The following is a 14,227-nucleotide window of genomic DNA, read 5'->3' on the forward strand; positions in this document are numbered from 1 at the left end:
CTGTGTATTGAGGCCCACCTGCTAGGGATGTTTCCGTGAGAAAACACCTGTTGGGGGCATTTCTGTGGGGAAACATCTGTATTCCCCATGTTGAAGGGCACCTGCAAGGACCACCTAGGAAGAAAATATCTGTGAGGGGACCTTCAAGAAGAGGCTCCTTTGTCTGGGACGCACCTATTTGAGCACTGGCTGGGCAGGACTAAATGGGTCCTCATGGCTGTATTTTGGGATAAAGGACGATGATGATAAGACCACCACCTCCTGGGAACTCTAGGGTGAAGAGTAGCGGCTAAGGGGAAATTAATCACTTTTAGAGTAGAGAGCGATGGGTAAGAATTCCAGGTCTAGTTAAATCCCTGCTTTGCCCTGTAGTGGGCATGTGGACTGGAGAGAGCAGTTTAACCTCTGTTTCCTCATCTGTGAAGTGGGAAAGTCAGTCCCACCCACCTACCTTATAGAGTTTTGGCGAGGACGACGCGAGAGGTGAGTAAAAAGGCCTTGGGTTTGTGCAACGCCGTGAGTCAATGTTAGCTATTATTATTTTTCGCCAATGTGTTTCTGGCCGCCCCTCCCCCTAATGGTGACTCGAGAAACTGCGCCCAAAAGTAGTGGGAGGGACTTTCGGCAGGTGCAGCGAGCGCGACAGGCTGATGCCGCGCCTCCAGCGTTCGGTTTCCCGGTCTCCATCGGCACTCGAGCCTGGGATACTGAGAGGCCCAGGTTGGTCTGGAGAGAGCAGTCAGCCAAGCGACCGGATCCTGCCGCGGCCCCTTTAAGACGGCCCGGCCAGCCAGAAGTCGCGGGGGCCCAAGACTGCACCAGCTCAGCGCGGAAGCCCCGCCCAGGTGGGGCGGGCGGGCTCAGCTCCAGCAGTTCTGGCCAATAGGAAACCGACTCTGCAGCCGCGCCGCCAGTTGATCTTCCGTTTCCCAGTCTAAGTGGGACATAGAAAGGAGGCTCGCGGGAGGGATGTAAAGCTTGCGGGAGAAAGCACGGCCTCTTGATTTTCTGTTTCTGCGGCCGAGTGGGGGATGTGAAATGAGCGGGCGGGCAGATGGAGGGCTGGATGGCCTCGGGTTGGTTCTTGAGCACGTCTGGGTTGAAAACGAGTACTTTGGCGCCTAAAGAGGATTAGTGGGGGAGGGAGGTCAAGTGGAAAGGGATTACGAAACCAAATCCCTGATATCTCTCTACCTCGCCCCTTGGGGCAGAGGGTAAACTGAGGCACGCAAGGCAGAACTCTGAAAGCAGAATTGAGACCATTGATCTCTCCAGCCCCTCTCCCCAGAATGAACCCTGGCGCTTCCTAGGCTGTGCAATATCAGAGCATCCCCGACACACCGCCCCACACCCGCAGCTCCGCCTCCGGCCCCCTCCCCCCCATGCGGGTCGGGGGAGGAGACGCCAATTCCGGCGCGGGCGGCGACGGTTAGCAGTCACCGGCTCCTGCAAGTGCCAGAGCCAGGCGGGCAGCGCGGAGGCTGCGGTGGCCGTGGCCGCGGAGCTGGCCCTGCGGGGCCCCGGGGGGGAGGGGGAGCCGCGAAGCCCCCGCTGAGGCCGCCGCTGCCGGGCCTCCCCTCCCCCCCGGGCGCCATGCGGGGGGGCCCGGGCGATGCGGAGCGGCGACAGCGCTGGGGTCGCCTCTTCGAGGAGCTGGATAGGAACAAGGACGGCCGCGTGGACGTGCACGAGTTGCGCCAGGGACTGGCTCGGCTGGGCGGGGGCGACCCGAACCGCGACACCCAACAGGTACCCCCGCGGGACCCCAGCCTGGCGCGCGGCGCTCGGGCCCGGCCGGCGCCCGGTAACCCGAGCCCCTGAATGGAGCGCCGCCGCTGCCTGGGAGTGCCTGTGGCTGCACTCCAGGGCCGGTGCCCAGCCTGAGCGTCTCTGCCCCCCTACCCCTGCCCACCGTGTCTGGGCCTAACGGGTTCGCCCCAGACCGAGCCAAGGAGGCCCCAGGCCTGCAGTTCGGCTGCCAGCACCCGGTCCCCACCCCCGTCGCCGGTGCTTCGCGGGTGGGGGATGGCTGCCAGCGAATGGAGCCCGTCCGCTTTCCTGCCCACTGCCTTGGACACACCCTCCTCTGAACTCTCCACCCGTCCCAAGACCTACCCTGCTCCCGCCTCAGGAGACACACCCTTCCCATCCGCCCTCCCCTCCTCTGGGCACCCACTGCCCCCCACCCCACCCCCAGCAAGCCGCCCAGCCTCTCAATGTTTACATTTCCCGACCTGCCCATTCCAATAAGCCTGGCTTAATGCCCCAGGCTATCCCAGCCGGGGATCCTGCCCGCCAACACCCTTAGCTGGGGGTGTAGGAAAGCAGGAACCTGCCCCCAGACCTATGCAGGTGTCCCTGACACCTGTAGCCCCAGCTGCCACTGGAGTGTCTCCACAGCATCTTGAGGCCTCCAGTACAAGCCTCCGCTTCCCAGGCGGGAGGACAGAGGCCCGGTGGGCTCTCAGCTTGGATCTACCCCACATTGCCCAGAGCTGTCTCTAACGGGAGCTCCCGGAGCAGCCATATGGACAGGTTTTGGGGTTGTTGTTGTTTTTTTAAGAGACAGCTGGGAGGACAGGCTTTCAGAGACAAGAGCCCAAGGCTACCTACCACTTCCCAGCTCTGTAACCTTGAAAAAGTTACTCGACCTTGGAGAGCCTCAGTTTGTTTGCCAGGGAAACTGGACAACTGCTTTCCACTCCGCCGCTCAACTGTGGCTTGGGCATGTTGCTGAGAAGTGAGCCGGCGCCTTCCCCTGCTTTAGGTTCTGGGGGGGGCTCTGAGTTCCCTGGCCATGAGCTTGCCGTGCCCCCTGCAGATGGGGAGCGGCCATCTGGAGCTCCCTCATCCCTCCCCCCCTGCCAGGGCAGTTCCCCTGAGGGTGACACTGACCCACACGGTGGGCTGGACCTGGAGGAGTTTAGCCGCTACCTGCAGGAGCGAGAAAGACGCCTGCTGCTTCTGTTCCACAGCCTGGACCGGAATCAGGATGGTAAGGCCCAGGGATGGGCTGCAGGGGCCCTGGAGACACCAACGGGGCTAGAACTGGCAGTGCTAGGAGGAGGGGGGAGGGCCACTTCTCCCTGATGACTCACGGGCTATTTTGGGAGCTCTCCTCACCCCCCAGCTAGGTGGTTGGGCCCATGGGCCCATCCTACCTCCTTTCCCTTCTGGGATGCGACCCTTGTTATTACCCTTATGTTTCTAAGGGACAAAGATGCCCCATATTGCTTCTGGATTCCCTAGGAGGCGTAGGCACCCCCCCATCCTTCTGGATCCCTAATATTGCCTCTCAATCTCCTATGGCATAAGGACCCCCATAGTTATCCTGGATTCATTCTTTCATTCATTCATGGAACAGAGGAACCCGCCCCCCAACATTTCTCAGTTCTACCTCTCTGATCCCAATGGGTCAGTGACACCCCACCCCACCCTGCTGCAAATCTCACCCTGGGTTCCTGGATCCTCTGGTCTTGCTAGACCATCCCATTCTGAGCTGTACTGCACCTGGGCTCCAGGGTTCCCCACCCCCCGCCCCCCACACACACCCTTTTCTACCTCTGGCCCCCTCCCAGGTCATATTGATGTGTCTGAGATCCAGCAAAGTTTCCGAGCTCTGGGTATTTCCATCTCTCTGGAGCAAGCAGAGAAAATTCTGCACAGGTGAGTAGCTGGGGTTCCAGAATCACAGGTAACTCAGGTCCCCGGGACCCCTCGGCCACCTTGAACCTCTAGGCCCCAGGCCCAATCCCAGGGCAGGTGGAGCTGAGAGGCGGGCTTGGGAGTCAGGCAAATCCTGGGCCACTCTCTTCACTTCTCTGAGCCTCAGTTTTCCCCTTTGCAAAATGGCCAGCTCTCGGTGCACAGGGAGTCAGTCTACCCCCAAACCAACCGAACCCCATCCGACCCCCTCCAGCCCCAGCATTGATTCTGTCCCACCTTGCCCCACATCCCCAGCATGGACCGTGACGGCACAATGACCATCGACTGGCAGGAGTGGCGCGACCACTTCCTGTTGCATTCGCTGGAGAATGTGGAGGATGTAGTCTATTTCTGGAAACATTCGACGGTGAGGTGGGGGCAGCTTTCCCAGCTTGGTGGCCGGGCCTTACTCTGGTTTCCCCAGGGCATGGAGGGGCTGGGTCAGGAGCCTTGAGAAGGAGGAGCTGCTGGGAACGGTCAAGGGATGAGAAACTCCAGTCCTCTCTTCCTCCGATCAGTGCTCAGGGGACTAGGGACCCACTGCGGGGAGGTCTGGAGCCCTTCAGACCTGACTTTGGGGCAATGGGGGCAGACTGTGGGAGGTGGGAGCACAGGGAAGGAAGGGCTCACCAGGGGGGTCACCCAGTCCCCAGCTTCCACCCACAGCTCTCCTTCTACTGGTTTCTGTTTGCCTCAGTAAATGGTTCTATTGCCGAAGGGACTCACAAGAAAGCCACCTTCTTTGGAGGGTTCATTGAGATCCACTGGAAGGTGGGAGAGGAAGTGCTCTAGATTGCCAGCTTCTAGTTGGGAATCTCTGAGTGATGCTTCCAGTAGGATCTGATGGCATCTGGAGGGGAATCCACACGTGAGATCTGGGGAGATCCTCTTGGGAGATCCAGAGATTCCCACCCTGGGGATCCATGAGGGGGCTTGGTTGGGATGTCTATAAGTGGATTCTAGGGGAGGGGTGATCCCTGGGGGACAGATTCTCTGTGGGATCTCTTGAGGCCCTGGGAGGGATCCACTAGTCTCTTTATGTGGCAGGTGCCTGATGGGATCTCATGTGGCCCTGGAGGGATCTTGCGGAATCCTTATGTGGGAGATCCTTGGGTGGGATCCCTCAAAGGGGTCTGATTGGCTCTGGGAGGAATCTTTATGTGTAGATGCTTGAGTAGATTCCTTTGCTGGGATCTGGTGGAGGTGCCCAGGAGAGGTGTTAGGATCCTGTGTGGGATCAGGCTGGATGTTTTGGTAGGATCTGGTAGGGGTCCAAGAGGGATCGCCTGGGCTCTCCAAGTGCGATGCACTGGCAGGCTCTCTGGGTGTCCTGGGATTCGTGAGGGAGTTACCGTTTAGGGCTGAGTCGCATCTCCCTGCCCCCTGGCGTGACAGCCCAGTCCCTGCGTCCTTAGGTCTTGGACATCGGCGAGTGCCTGACTGTTCCTGATGAGTTTTCAGAGCAGGAGAAGCTGAGCGGCATGTGGTGGAAGCAGCTGGTGGCGGGTGCGGTGGCAGGCGCTGTGTCGCGGACGGGCACAGCCCCTCTGGACCGCCTCAAGGTCTTCATGCAGGTGAGGGGCCCTGGAAAGAGCCCCCCTCCCCCGTCCCAGGCCTGGGGCCCCCAGAAGGGGACCGCAAAGCCACCTTGTCTCCCCACGTAGGTCCACGCCTCCAAGACCAACAAGCTGAACATCCTGGGGGGCCTAAAGAACATGATCCGAGAGGGGGGCATGCGCTCCCTGTGGCGTGGGAATGGGATTAACGTGCTTAAGATCGCGCCAGAGTCGGCTATCAAGTTCATGGCCTATGAGCAGGTGGGGGCAGGCGTGAGAGACCTCAGCCAGACGCGAGGGCTAGTGGGATTGGCCTGGGGGTGGGGGTGGGGAGGGGTGTCCGCAGGACCCCGGGAGTGGGCATCGGCTCCCCTGTGTGGTGCCCACAGCAGGAGGACCTGAGATCCTGCCCACCTCTCCCACCTCCAGATCAAGCGGGCCATTCGAGGGCAGCAGGAGTCACTGCACGTGCAAGAGCGCTTTGTGGCCGGCTCCCTCGCTGGCGCCACAGCCCAAACCATCATTTACCCCATGGAGGTGAGAAGGAGGGACCATGGGAGAGGCCCCGTGGCAGGGTGGGAGGCTCGCGATAACCATGTCACTCTGCGGTGTGGTAGACGTTGGAAGTATAGCTTTGCCTCTCCCGGATTCGGACTGTAGCTCATTAGAGAAATGTTGTTTCATGGGTAGTCTGTGTGGGCATCGGCAACTGAGATGTGTCTCTTGGGGATGGTGGCATTGGTCATAACTGTTTAGGCAGCAGCCGTGGGTTCCAGCCGCTCACAGTCACGCCTCTTCTAAGGATACTGATTTCCAGGATGTTTGTTCCCAGGGGAATCATTTCTAGATGAAACTATTTTCAGAGAAATCGTTTCAGGTTTCAGGTTGTGCAGTGTATCAGGATTGCAGTGTATCATGGAAAACTCAAATCACATAAATGAAGTCTGAGGTAAGCAGTTCAGGGCAGGTATGGTGAGTTCAAAGTGTTAGAGACCCAAGTTCCTTCCCTCTATCTTCTTCCAGCACTTCAGAATGTAGCACCCACCTCATGGGCCAAAGTGACTGCTTGTGCTCCAGTCATCACATCCATATTGCAGTCAAGAAGGAAGAATAGACAAAGGAAAGAACACCTCCCTGCCTTTAAGGATACTTTCTGAGAGTCACACATACCTGTTTTCCTGCTGTTTCGTTAGCTAGGACTTAGTCACATGGCCATACATCTAGGGAAAATGAGAAATGTAGTCTGTATTTCTAGTGGCTCTGTGCTTGCTGAAAATTATAGCTTCTATTATTAAGGGGGAAAGGGAACAAGATATTGGGAGACAGAAGTGGCCATCATATGTAACTCTGAGAGGTGTCAACATTTTTAGGTATAGGGATTTGGGGATGACGGAAGATTCTAGAGTAAGTGGTTTGTTAAATTCCAGTATTACCAGGGTACATCCTTCCAGAAGTAGCTATTTCTACGTGTCTTCGTTCCTGGATGTGGTGTGTCTGGAGGCAGTTTTTCCAGGGATAACCGGGTTCTCTCCAGGTGCTGAAGACGCGGCTGACCTTGCGCCGGACGGGCCAGTACAAGGGGCTGCTGGACTGTGCGTGGCAGATCCTGGAGCGAGAGGGGCCCCGAGCCTTCTACCGAGGCTACCTGCCCAACGTGCTGGGCATCATCCCCTACGCAGGCATCGACCTGGCTGTCTATGAGGTCTGTGGGTAGCCCGCCCCTCCCTCCTTTTTTCTCCCCTCTGAGATTTGCCCACGGGACACCGTCTTCCCATGGGCCAACTCAGTCGACCTCCAAAACTAGGGAGAAGCGCCATGGGCCCTGGGGAACCCCTTCAGCCAGCGGACTCCCGACTCTTGCATTTACCACTGTGAGAATTCTCATCACTTCCCTTTGCAGTTCAGCCTTCCTGGGTCTCGGGACATGGGAAGTTCAGGGACCACGGTAGCTCACAGACTCACGGGAGCAGGTGAAGATGAGCTTGAAAGATGCCCACCTCCCCAAAGCACGTATCGGACCCCGCCGATGCCTTCTTCAGGGCCTGCCCGTTTCGGCATCGGCTGTCATCGTAAAAACTACACATCTCAGCACCTTTTTCAAGAGAGGCAGGAACAGGGAGTTTTTGGTTTTTGCTTTTTCTCTTCCAGAGACCTTGTTCATTGCTTTTTACCTTCTTCTGGTGGGATCACCAGGTTCCTCAGTAGCACAGCCCCAGTTGTCCCCAGGCATCCCCCCAAAGTCTTTGTATTTGGGACAAGGCCAGCCTCACAGGCAGGTGACCAGGGCGGTTGCCAAGGGCCCCATGTTCAGAGGGCCCTGCCCTTGGTTTAATGCTCTGCTGTTGCTGTCTTGAAATTCCTAATCAGCTTTGGACAAGGGACCTCACATATTTTTAATATGCTTTGGACCTTGCGAATTATGTGGTTGGTCCTGACCTACAACACTCCACACCTGCCATCCATACCTGATGTCCCCAGCACCCAGCATCTATGCAGCCAAATGAGACAAGGCCATCACTCATTCACTCACCTGTTTGTTGATTCGTTCATCCATTCATTTATTCACTGGTTCACTCAGCAACTACTTACTAAACATCCAAAAGCACTGGGCATTGTGCTGATTGATGCAGATACAGCATTAAATAACACCATCTTTGCTTTCCTGGGGCACCCACTCCAGCGAACAAGGAAGTCAGCCAACCAGCAAACAAGTAGTTTCAGATCCCGCTGAGTTCTCAGAAGATGATAAAACAGGATGTGTAATTGAAAGTAACAGTGGGCAGGGGGCGGAGGGGTCTAGGCTCGCCTCTGAGAGGTGATGTGGGAGGGAGTGTGAACAAGGCAGAGAGTGTAGGTCCAGAGGCAGGCCTGTGGGAGGAATGGAAGTCTTGAGTGGCTTGAAGGAACCAGAGATTCAGCAAGAGCTCAATGACATGGCTGGTTTTTCCTAAGTGCAAGACAAAGCCATTGAGGGCTGTGTGCAGAAATGAGACCTAACTTTATTTGATCCATTCTTCGCCAGAAAAAGGGAGCTGGGAGGTCTAAGGAGTTTGAGAAGCGTTGTGCCCTCTTGGAGTTTCAAACTCTTTATTAGTCCTTTAAAGGCTCTGACAAGTCTACAGAGCAGTGATTTCACTGTTTGGGGTGTTTTTTTGTTTGTTTGTTTTGTTTTGTTCTTTAGCCCAGTGCGGGCCATGCCTATGCAGTCATCAGAACTTCTTTTCAACAGAACAGCTCTTAAAACACTCATTAAACACCAAGTTGGCAAATGCTGCTCCAGAATTGCAAAGGCAATAATGGTGAACAGTTGCTGCCAATGTGCTCACGCCATGCTCCGGCCAGACATCACTAATCTATCTATCACAGCCCCGAGACCAGACATCACGAATCTATCTATCACAGCCCGGAGGCCCTCTCAACACACTTCCGGGCAGCCATTCCCAAGGGGTTAGAATTGACATGGGAAATGAAACTGAGGAGCCATCCCAGTCCCAGAGTATGAAAGAAGGTTCTCGCAGAGGCTCCAATAAGGGATTGGCTGCCCCTAAAGACCGAGCGCCCCACTCTGGACTCAGGTGTGCCTCTGAATGTTGATTCCCACCTGTCTCTTGTGGCTCTGGGTAAGCAGCTTCCCTGGATCCTCAGTTTTGCATCGATTAAATGGAGACGACAGTGGTATTTGTCTTAGTTTGAGGTCTTCCAGAAGCAGGGATGTGACAGCAAGTAGTTTGGCGGGAAGGTAAGGCGACCAAAACAAGGAGCATTAGCTCCCTAGGGCCGCCTAACCTCAAACTGGGAGGCAACAGACATTTATCGTCACAGCTCTGGAGGTCGGAATCTAACCTCGACTCAGCAGGGCCATGCTCCCTCTGAAAGCTTAGAGGGAAATCCTTCCTTGCTTCTTCCAGCTTCCGGTGGTGGCCGGCAATCCTTGCCGCTTCTCTGCTTGTAGACCCATCCATCCGATCTCGGCCTCTGTCACCGTGTGGCTGTCTTCCCCCCTGCTACGCGTCTCCATCTCTGTGTCTCCTCTTCTTATAAGGCCATCAGTCATTTTGACTATGGGGCCACCCTACTCCAGGATGGCCTCACCCCAACCCATCACACCTGCAAAGACTCTCTTTGCAAACAAGGTCACAATCTGAGATCCTGGGGGTTAGGACTCCAACATATCTTTTGGGAGGACATAATTGAGCCTGTTAGCAAGCAAGCTATCGTGGTGGGCAGGTGGAGCTCAATCCTGGCGGGGGGCTCTGCAGGCACCTGCATAGAACACGCCCCAGCAGAGATGCAAGGGAGTTGGGGTATTGATACACCCAGTCAGTTGTCTGAAGCTCACTTCTGGGGTGCTGGTTCCCCAGCACTTCCCGCCTATTCCTGGGTGCTCAGCACAGCCTTGCCTGGGTCCGGTGAGAGTCCTCGGGCAGAACCGTGGATACTGGCAGCTGGGAGTCAACAGATTTGGGTCGAAATGGTAAGGGATAAGAACGGGGTGTCCACCTTGGCGAGGGTGTTAGTTTTCTATGGCTGCTGAATCAAATGACCACAGACTTAGTGGTTTAAAACAGTGCACGTTTATGACCGTGCTTTTTTTTTTTAATTAAAAAACATGTTTTAAGTTTACTTATTTATTTTGAGAGAGACAGAGAGAGAACACAAGCAGGGGAGAGGGACAGAGGATCCAAAGCAGGCTATGAGTTGTCAGCACAGAGCCCGACGCGGGGCTCGAACTCACAAACTGTGAGATCGTGACCTGAGCCGAAGTCGGACGCTCCACCGACTGAGCCACCCAGGTGCCCCTGCTCTCTCATAAGGAGCCTCATGATGATACTGGACCTACCTGGATATTCTAGCATCGTGCCCCCTTAACTTAATCACATCTGCAAAGTCGCTCCTGCCACGGGAGGTACCATATTCCCAGGTTCCAGGGACAAGGGCATGGACAGTAGGGGCAGGGGCCATCCTTCCACATACCATAGAAGGTGAGGACTGAGTGGCAGGGTGCAGGTACAGTGCTGTGGGGCACCTAGGAGGCACCGCTGGGCTGGTACCCGCTGCCGTCGGGGGCGGGGGGGGGGGGTGGCTGCGGAAGCCAGCCAGCAGGGGGTCTGCCGGTGTTGCCAGTTCCAATCCAATCCCGCTCCCTTCTCTGCCCCTGCCAGACATTGAAGAACCGATGGCTCCAGCAGTACAGCCACGACTCGGCCGACCCAGGCATCCTCGTGCTCCTGGCCTGTGGCACCGTCTCCAGCACCTGCGGCCAGATAGCCAGTTACCCCCTGGCCCTGGTCCGGACCCGCATGCAGGCCCAAGGTGAGGCCTGGGTGGGAGGATAGGGCGGGGAGAGCCTCACAGCTTGGGCCCCTCCCCCTCATCCCCAGCTCCTGGGGTCCCCGGGTAGGCGGAGGGATCTTCCTGGACTTGGATGGCCTTCACTAAAGTCCCTACCTTTCTCTGGGCCTCAGTGTACCCATCTGTGACACTGGAACAGGGGCCCTTCAGCCGAAGAAGGAGAGCAGGTGCAGCGGTTCCTGGAAGAGTGCCCTAGCAATCTTAGCGGGGAGGGCTGCTCGTTTGAGCTCCAATTTGCAAGGCTGGATTACGGGCAGGGGGGAAGCTCAGGTCAAGGAGGGGTGGGGCCAGGCTGGTTATGGGTGTTTTGTTTTCCTCTGTAGTTTTGTTTTAGGAGTTTCTCCCCCCAACACACACACACACACACACACACACACACACACACACACACACACACTCCTGGATCTGTTTGGGGAGTTTCCTTGGGAATTTTAGCTTTTGTATTTTGTGATTTTTCTCTGGGGGTGTATCAGTGCATAAGCCTGGGTTCTCACCCTCTGAGAGCTCCCAGGCTGGAAGGGAAGCAAGAGGCTGAATAAATCGTTTCACACTTCAGTGTGGACTTAGGGTTGAGCAAAGGGGAAGGGAAAGAGCCACACTTAGACTGGGGTACCCAGGAGGGCTCCCCTAAAGAGCCTGCTTTGGAATGGAGGCTGGAAGGCAGAGTGAGAGTCAGCTGGGAGGAGAGGCAGGGAGATGAGTTCCAGGAAGGGGAAAACGCCTGTGCCCTCTCCCACCACACACACACATACCCCTTCTCTGTTTCTAATCATCCCCCAACTCGGGCCCTCGAGATCCGGGTGGAAAGGTGAACAGCCATCTCTAGAGTGGTAGGTCCCACTGCTAATCTAACCCCCTCCCTCCTGCTGCAGCGGCCAAAAGCCCAGTCCTGGGAGTAGGAGGGGGCAGTGAGAGGGGCCCTTTGGCCTTACCTGGCCTCCCCACCCCTCCCAGCCTCCATCGAGGGCGCCCCCCAGCTCTCCATGCTGGGTCTGTTCCGTCACATCCTGTCCCAAGATGGCGTGTGGGGCCTCTACCGGGGCATTGCCCCCAACTTCATGAAGGTTATCCCGGCTGTGAGCATCTCCTATGTGGTCTACGAGAACATGAAGCAGGCCCTGGGGGTCACGTCCAGGTGAGGGACCCAGAGCCTGCCCAACCCCAATCATGAAACCCCCCCCACACACACACACACTTCAGCCACTGGAGACTGGTGGCCCAGCCAATGGACCCCAGGGCCCCCGCACCAAATCACAGGACCCCTACACCTAATCCACTGGGTCCTGGGCCTCCATGTCTTAACCAGGGGATCCCCTACAACCCAACTAATGGATCCTGGTGACCCAACCACAGGACCACATCCCGCCATATCTAAACACCCAGACCCCAGCTCCCTCAGGCCCCAGATCCAGCACCGGGTCCTAGATCCCCAAACCCGCTGGCGGATCCCAGATCCCCATGCTTCCAGCCCTGGATCTCCAAGCTCGGCCACTGGATTCTGGATATCAAGAAGCCCCAGCCACTGGATCCCAGATCCCCTCACCCCAGCTACTGGATTCCCGAATTCCTTTGCCGTGACACTGAGTCCCGGATCCCTCCGCTTTGACTACTGGATTCCATACATTTCAACCACTACACCCTCAACCCCCAACCACCGGATCTCGGATTCCCAAGCCCTGACCGGCTGGATCCTGGCTTCTATATCCACAATGTGAGAGCCCAACGGCAGAGCGCGTGGGTCCCGGCGACTGCAGCTGTTGGGCCCCAACCCCTTCACCACAGGCACTGGATGCTGAAACCTCACCCATAGGAAGGAGACCCCGACCCTTCCAAGCACTGGATCCCAGCCCCTTAACCCCTGGATTCTGACCGGAATCCTCCCAAGGCACTGGATCCTGAGTGCTCAGACTCTAAGCCTAGATAGATCCCAATAGGCCAATCACAGCATCCTGGACCCCACACGCCGCCGTCCCAGACACACCACAGAGCCCAGGGCCCTCCCCACTCCCCGTGACACAAAGCCCATGGTCTAAGGAGCCTGCGGGAAGCCCGGGTCCTGGCCTCCTTCTTGGGACTTGTCCAAAGTCCTGACCCATCTAAAAGCTGGCAGCGCAGGAAGGAGAGGTCCCTCCCACACCCTAGACAGAGGCTGGACACCCCCACCACCTACCCAGCATGGCTACGCCTCTGGCCCCTGGGGAAACTGCTCCCCCGAAATGCTCTGCAATGTCCTCCGTCCCCCTTCCCACCTTTAGGCTAACGATAACCCCCAGTCACTCTTTCTTGGGGGCTGGCAAGGGGGCAGTCTGAGGCTGGGGACACATTAAGGGGACCCCCCCCCCCAAACCCACCCTAGCACTGCCAGCCTCTCCCCAGGCTTCAGGGTTGGGAGCCAGGAGGAAGTCTACCCGGACTAACCTTCCCTGGAGCCCAGCATCTGCTTTTGCAAAACGAACGGGCCAAATCCCCAAACTCAGTCTACGTCTATTTTTCTACCAGAGAGGAGCAGACATTCCTTCCCCCTCAAATAACCCAAGCCCCCCCCCCAGCACCCCCCACTACCCTGTACATTCTGCACTTTATAGTTGGATTCTGAGCTTAGCATAACTGGGGACCCCCTCCCTTCATTCCTCCCAAGTCTTTGGGGAACCCCATTAGAGGACTGCAAAAGAGGAGCTGTGTTGTTTCAGGGGGCTGGAGGACCCCCCCACCTCCCCTTCCCACCTACACCGTGTCTCACCTCCCCGCCTGTGTGTGTTATTTCCAAGGAAAGAGCAAAAGGATACACTTTCTAAGCTCTTTCGTTGTGGTTTTTGCTGAAAAGGGGTGGGTGGGCGGGGGGACCGCCTCAAACTACCCAGCAGGGGAGGGACATGGGCCGTCCTCCGTCGCACGCAGTTCCGGGAGACCAGGAAGTGACTCCCTCTTTAAGCCTCAGTTTCCGTAGCTGTAAAGTGGGGGCAGTGAGAAATCCACATTCATGAGCACTTTGGATTTTTCCAGTACTCTAATTACACAAGGGTATTTGTCTGCCCAGGGCTGTAAATTACCACCAACTGGGGCCTTAAAATGGCAAATGCTTTAGATTGAAATATTTTTTTTATTGTGGTAAAATACACGTAAAATTTACCATCTTAACCATTTTTTAAAATATGTGTTTGTTCTGAGAGAAAGAGAGAGAGAGAGAATCCCAAGCTGGCTCAGTGCTGTCAGTGGAGAACTGGACGCACGGCTCGAACTCACAAACCCCAAGATCATGACCTGAGCTGAAATCGAGTCAGAGGCTCAACTGAGTTGGTGCCCCTCATCCTAACCAGTTTGAAGTATACAGCTCAGTCAAGCACATTACATGGTTGTGCAGCCACCCCCACAACCCATCTCCAGAACTTTCCATCTCCCCAGACTGAGACCCCGTCCCCATGAAGCACTGACTCCCCACCCCTGGCTCCCACCATCCCCTCTCTGTTTCTGTGGACAGGGCTCCTCTAGGGACCTCCTGTGAGGGAGGTCATGAAGTCCTTTTGTGACTGGCTTTTCTCACTGAGCACAATGTCCTCAGGGTCCATCCACGATGTAACAGGTGCCGGGATGTCCTTCCTTTTTAAGGCTGAACA

General features: G+C 56.5%; 1 protein-coding gene across 3 annotated transcripts; it reads left to right on the top strand.

Annotated features, from left to right (window-relative positions):
* The first annotated feature begins 1,426 nt into the window (after positions 1–1,426).
* Positions 1,427–13,412, top strand: SLC25A23 (solute carrier family 25 member 23). Of its 3 annotated transcripts, none has more exons than XM_086699315.1 (11): positions 1,428–1,749; positions 2,869–2,995; positions 3,579–3,666; positions 3,961–4,072; positions 5,121–5,279; positions 5,370–5,522; positions 5,691–5,798; positions 6,796–6,963; positions 10,424–10,574; positions 11,568–11,748; positions 11,997–13,412. In XM_086699315.1, exons 1-11 carry the CDS (start codon positions 1,594–1,596, stop codon positions 12,217–12,219), a joined length of 1,626 nt encoding a protein of 541 aa, XP_086555441.1. In that variant the 5' UTR covers positions 1,428–1,593; the 3' UTR covers positions 12,220–13,412. The 3 variants fall into 3 exon arrangements, with proteins under 3 accessions (XP_086555443.1, XP_086555441.1, XP_086555442.1); XM_086699316.1 differs by having other exon boundaries at positions 12,066–13,412; XM_086699317.1 differs by having other exon boundaries at positions 1,427–1,749; positions 11,568–12,136.
* The last annotated feature ends 815 nt before the right edge of the window (positions 13,413–14,227 follow it).

Source organism: Puma concolor, chromosome A2 (genome assembly GCF_028749965.1).
Source record: "Puma concolor isolate L17-30 chromosome A2, mPumCon1.1.hap2, whole genome shotgun sequence".
Lineage (NCBI taxonomy): Eukaryota > Metazoa > Chordata > Mammalia > Carnivora > Felidae > Puma > Puma concolor.

Excerpts from the sequence above, each read along its gene's own strand:
- SLC25A23 (XM_086699315.1), top strand. The coding sequence starts at position 1,594 with ATGCGGGGGGGCCCGGGCGATGCGGAGCGGCGACAGCGCTGGGGTCGC. Across the intron at positions 3,667-3,960 it reads GCAGAGAAAATTCTGCACAG|CATGGACCGTGACGGCACAA; the intron begins GTGAGTAGCTGG and ends CCACATCCCCAG. Across the intron at positions 5,523-5,690 it reads AGTTCATGGCCTATGAGCAG|ATCAAGCGGGCCATTCGAGG; the intron begins GTGGGGGCAGGC and ends TCCCACCTCCAG.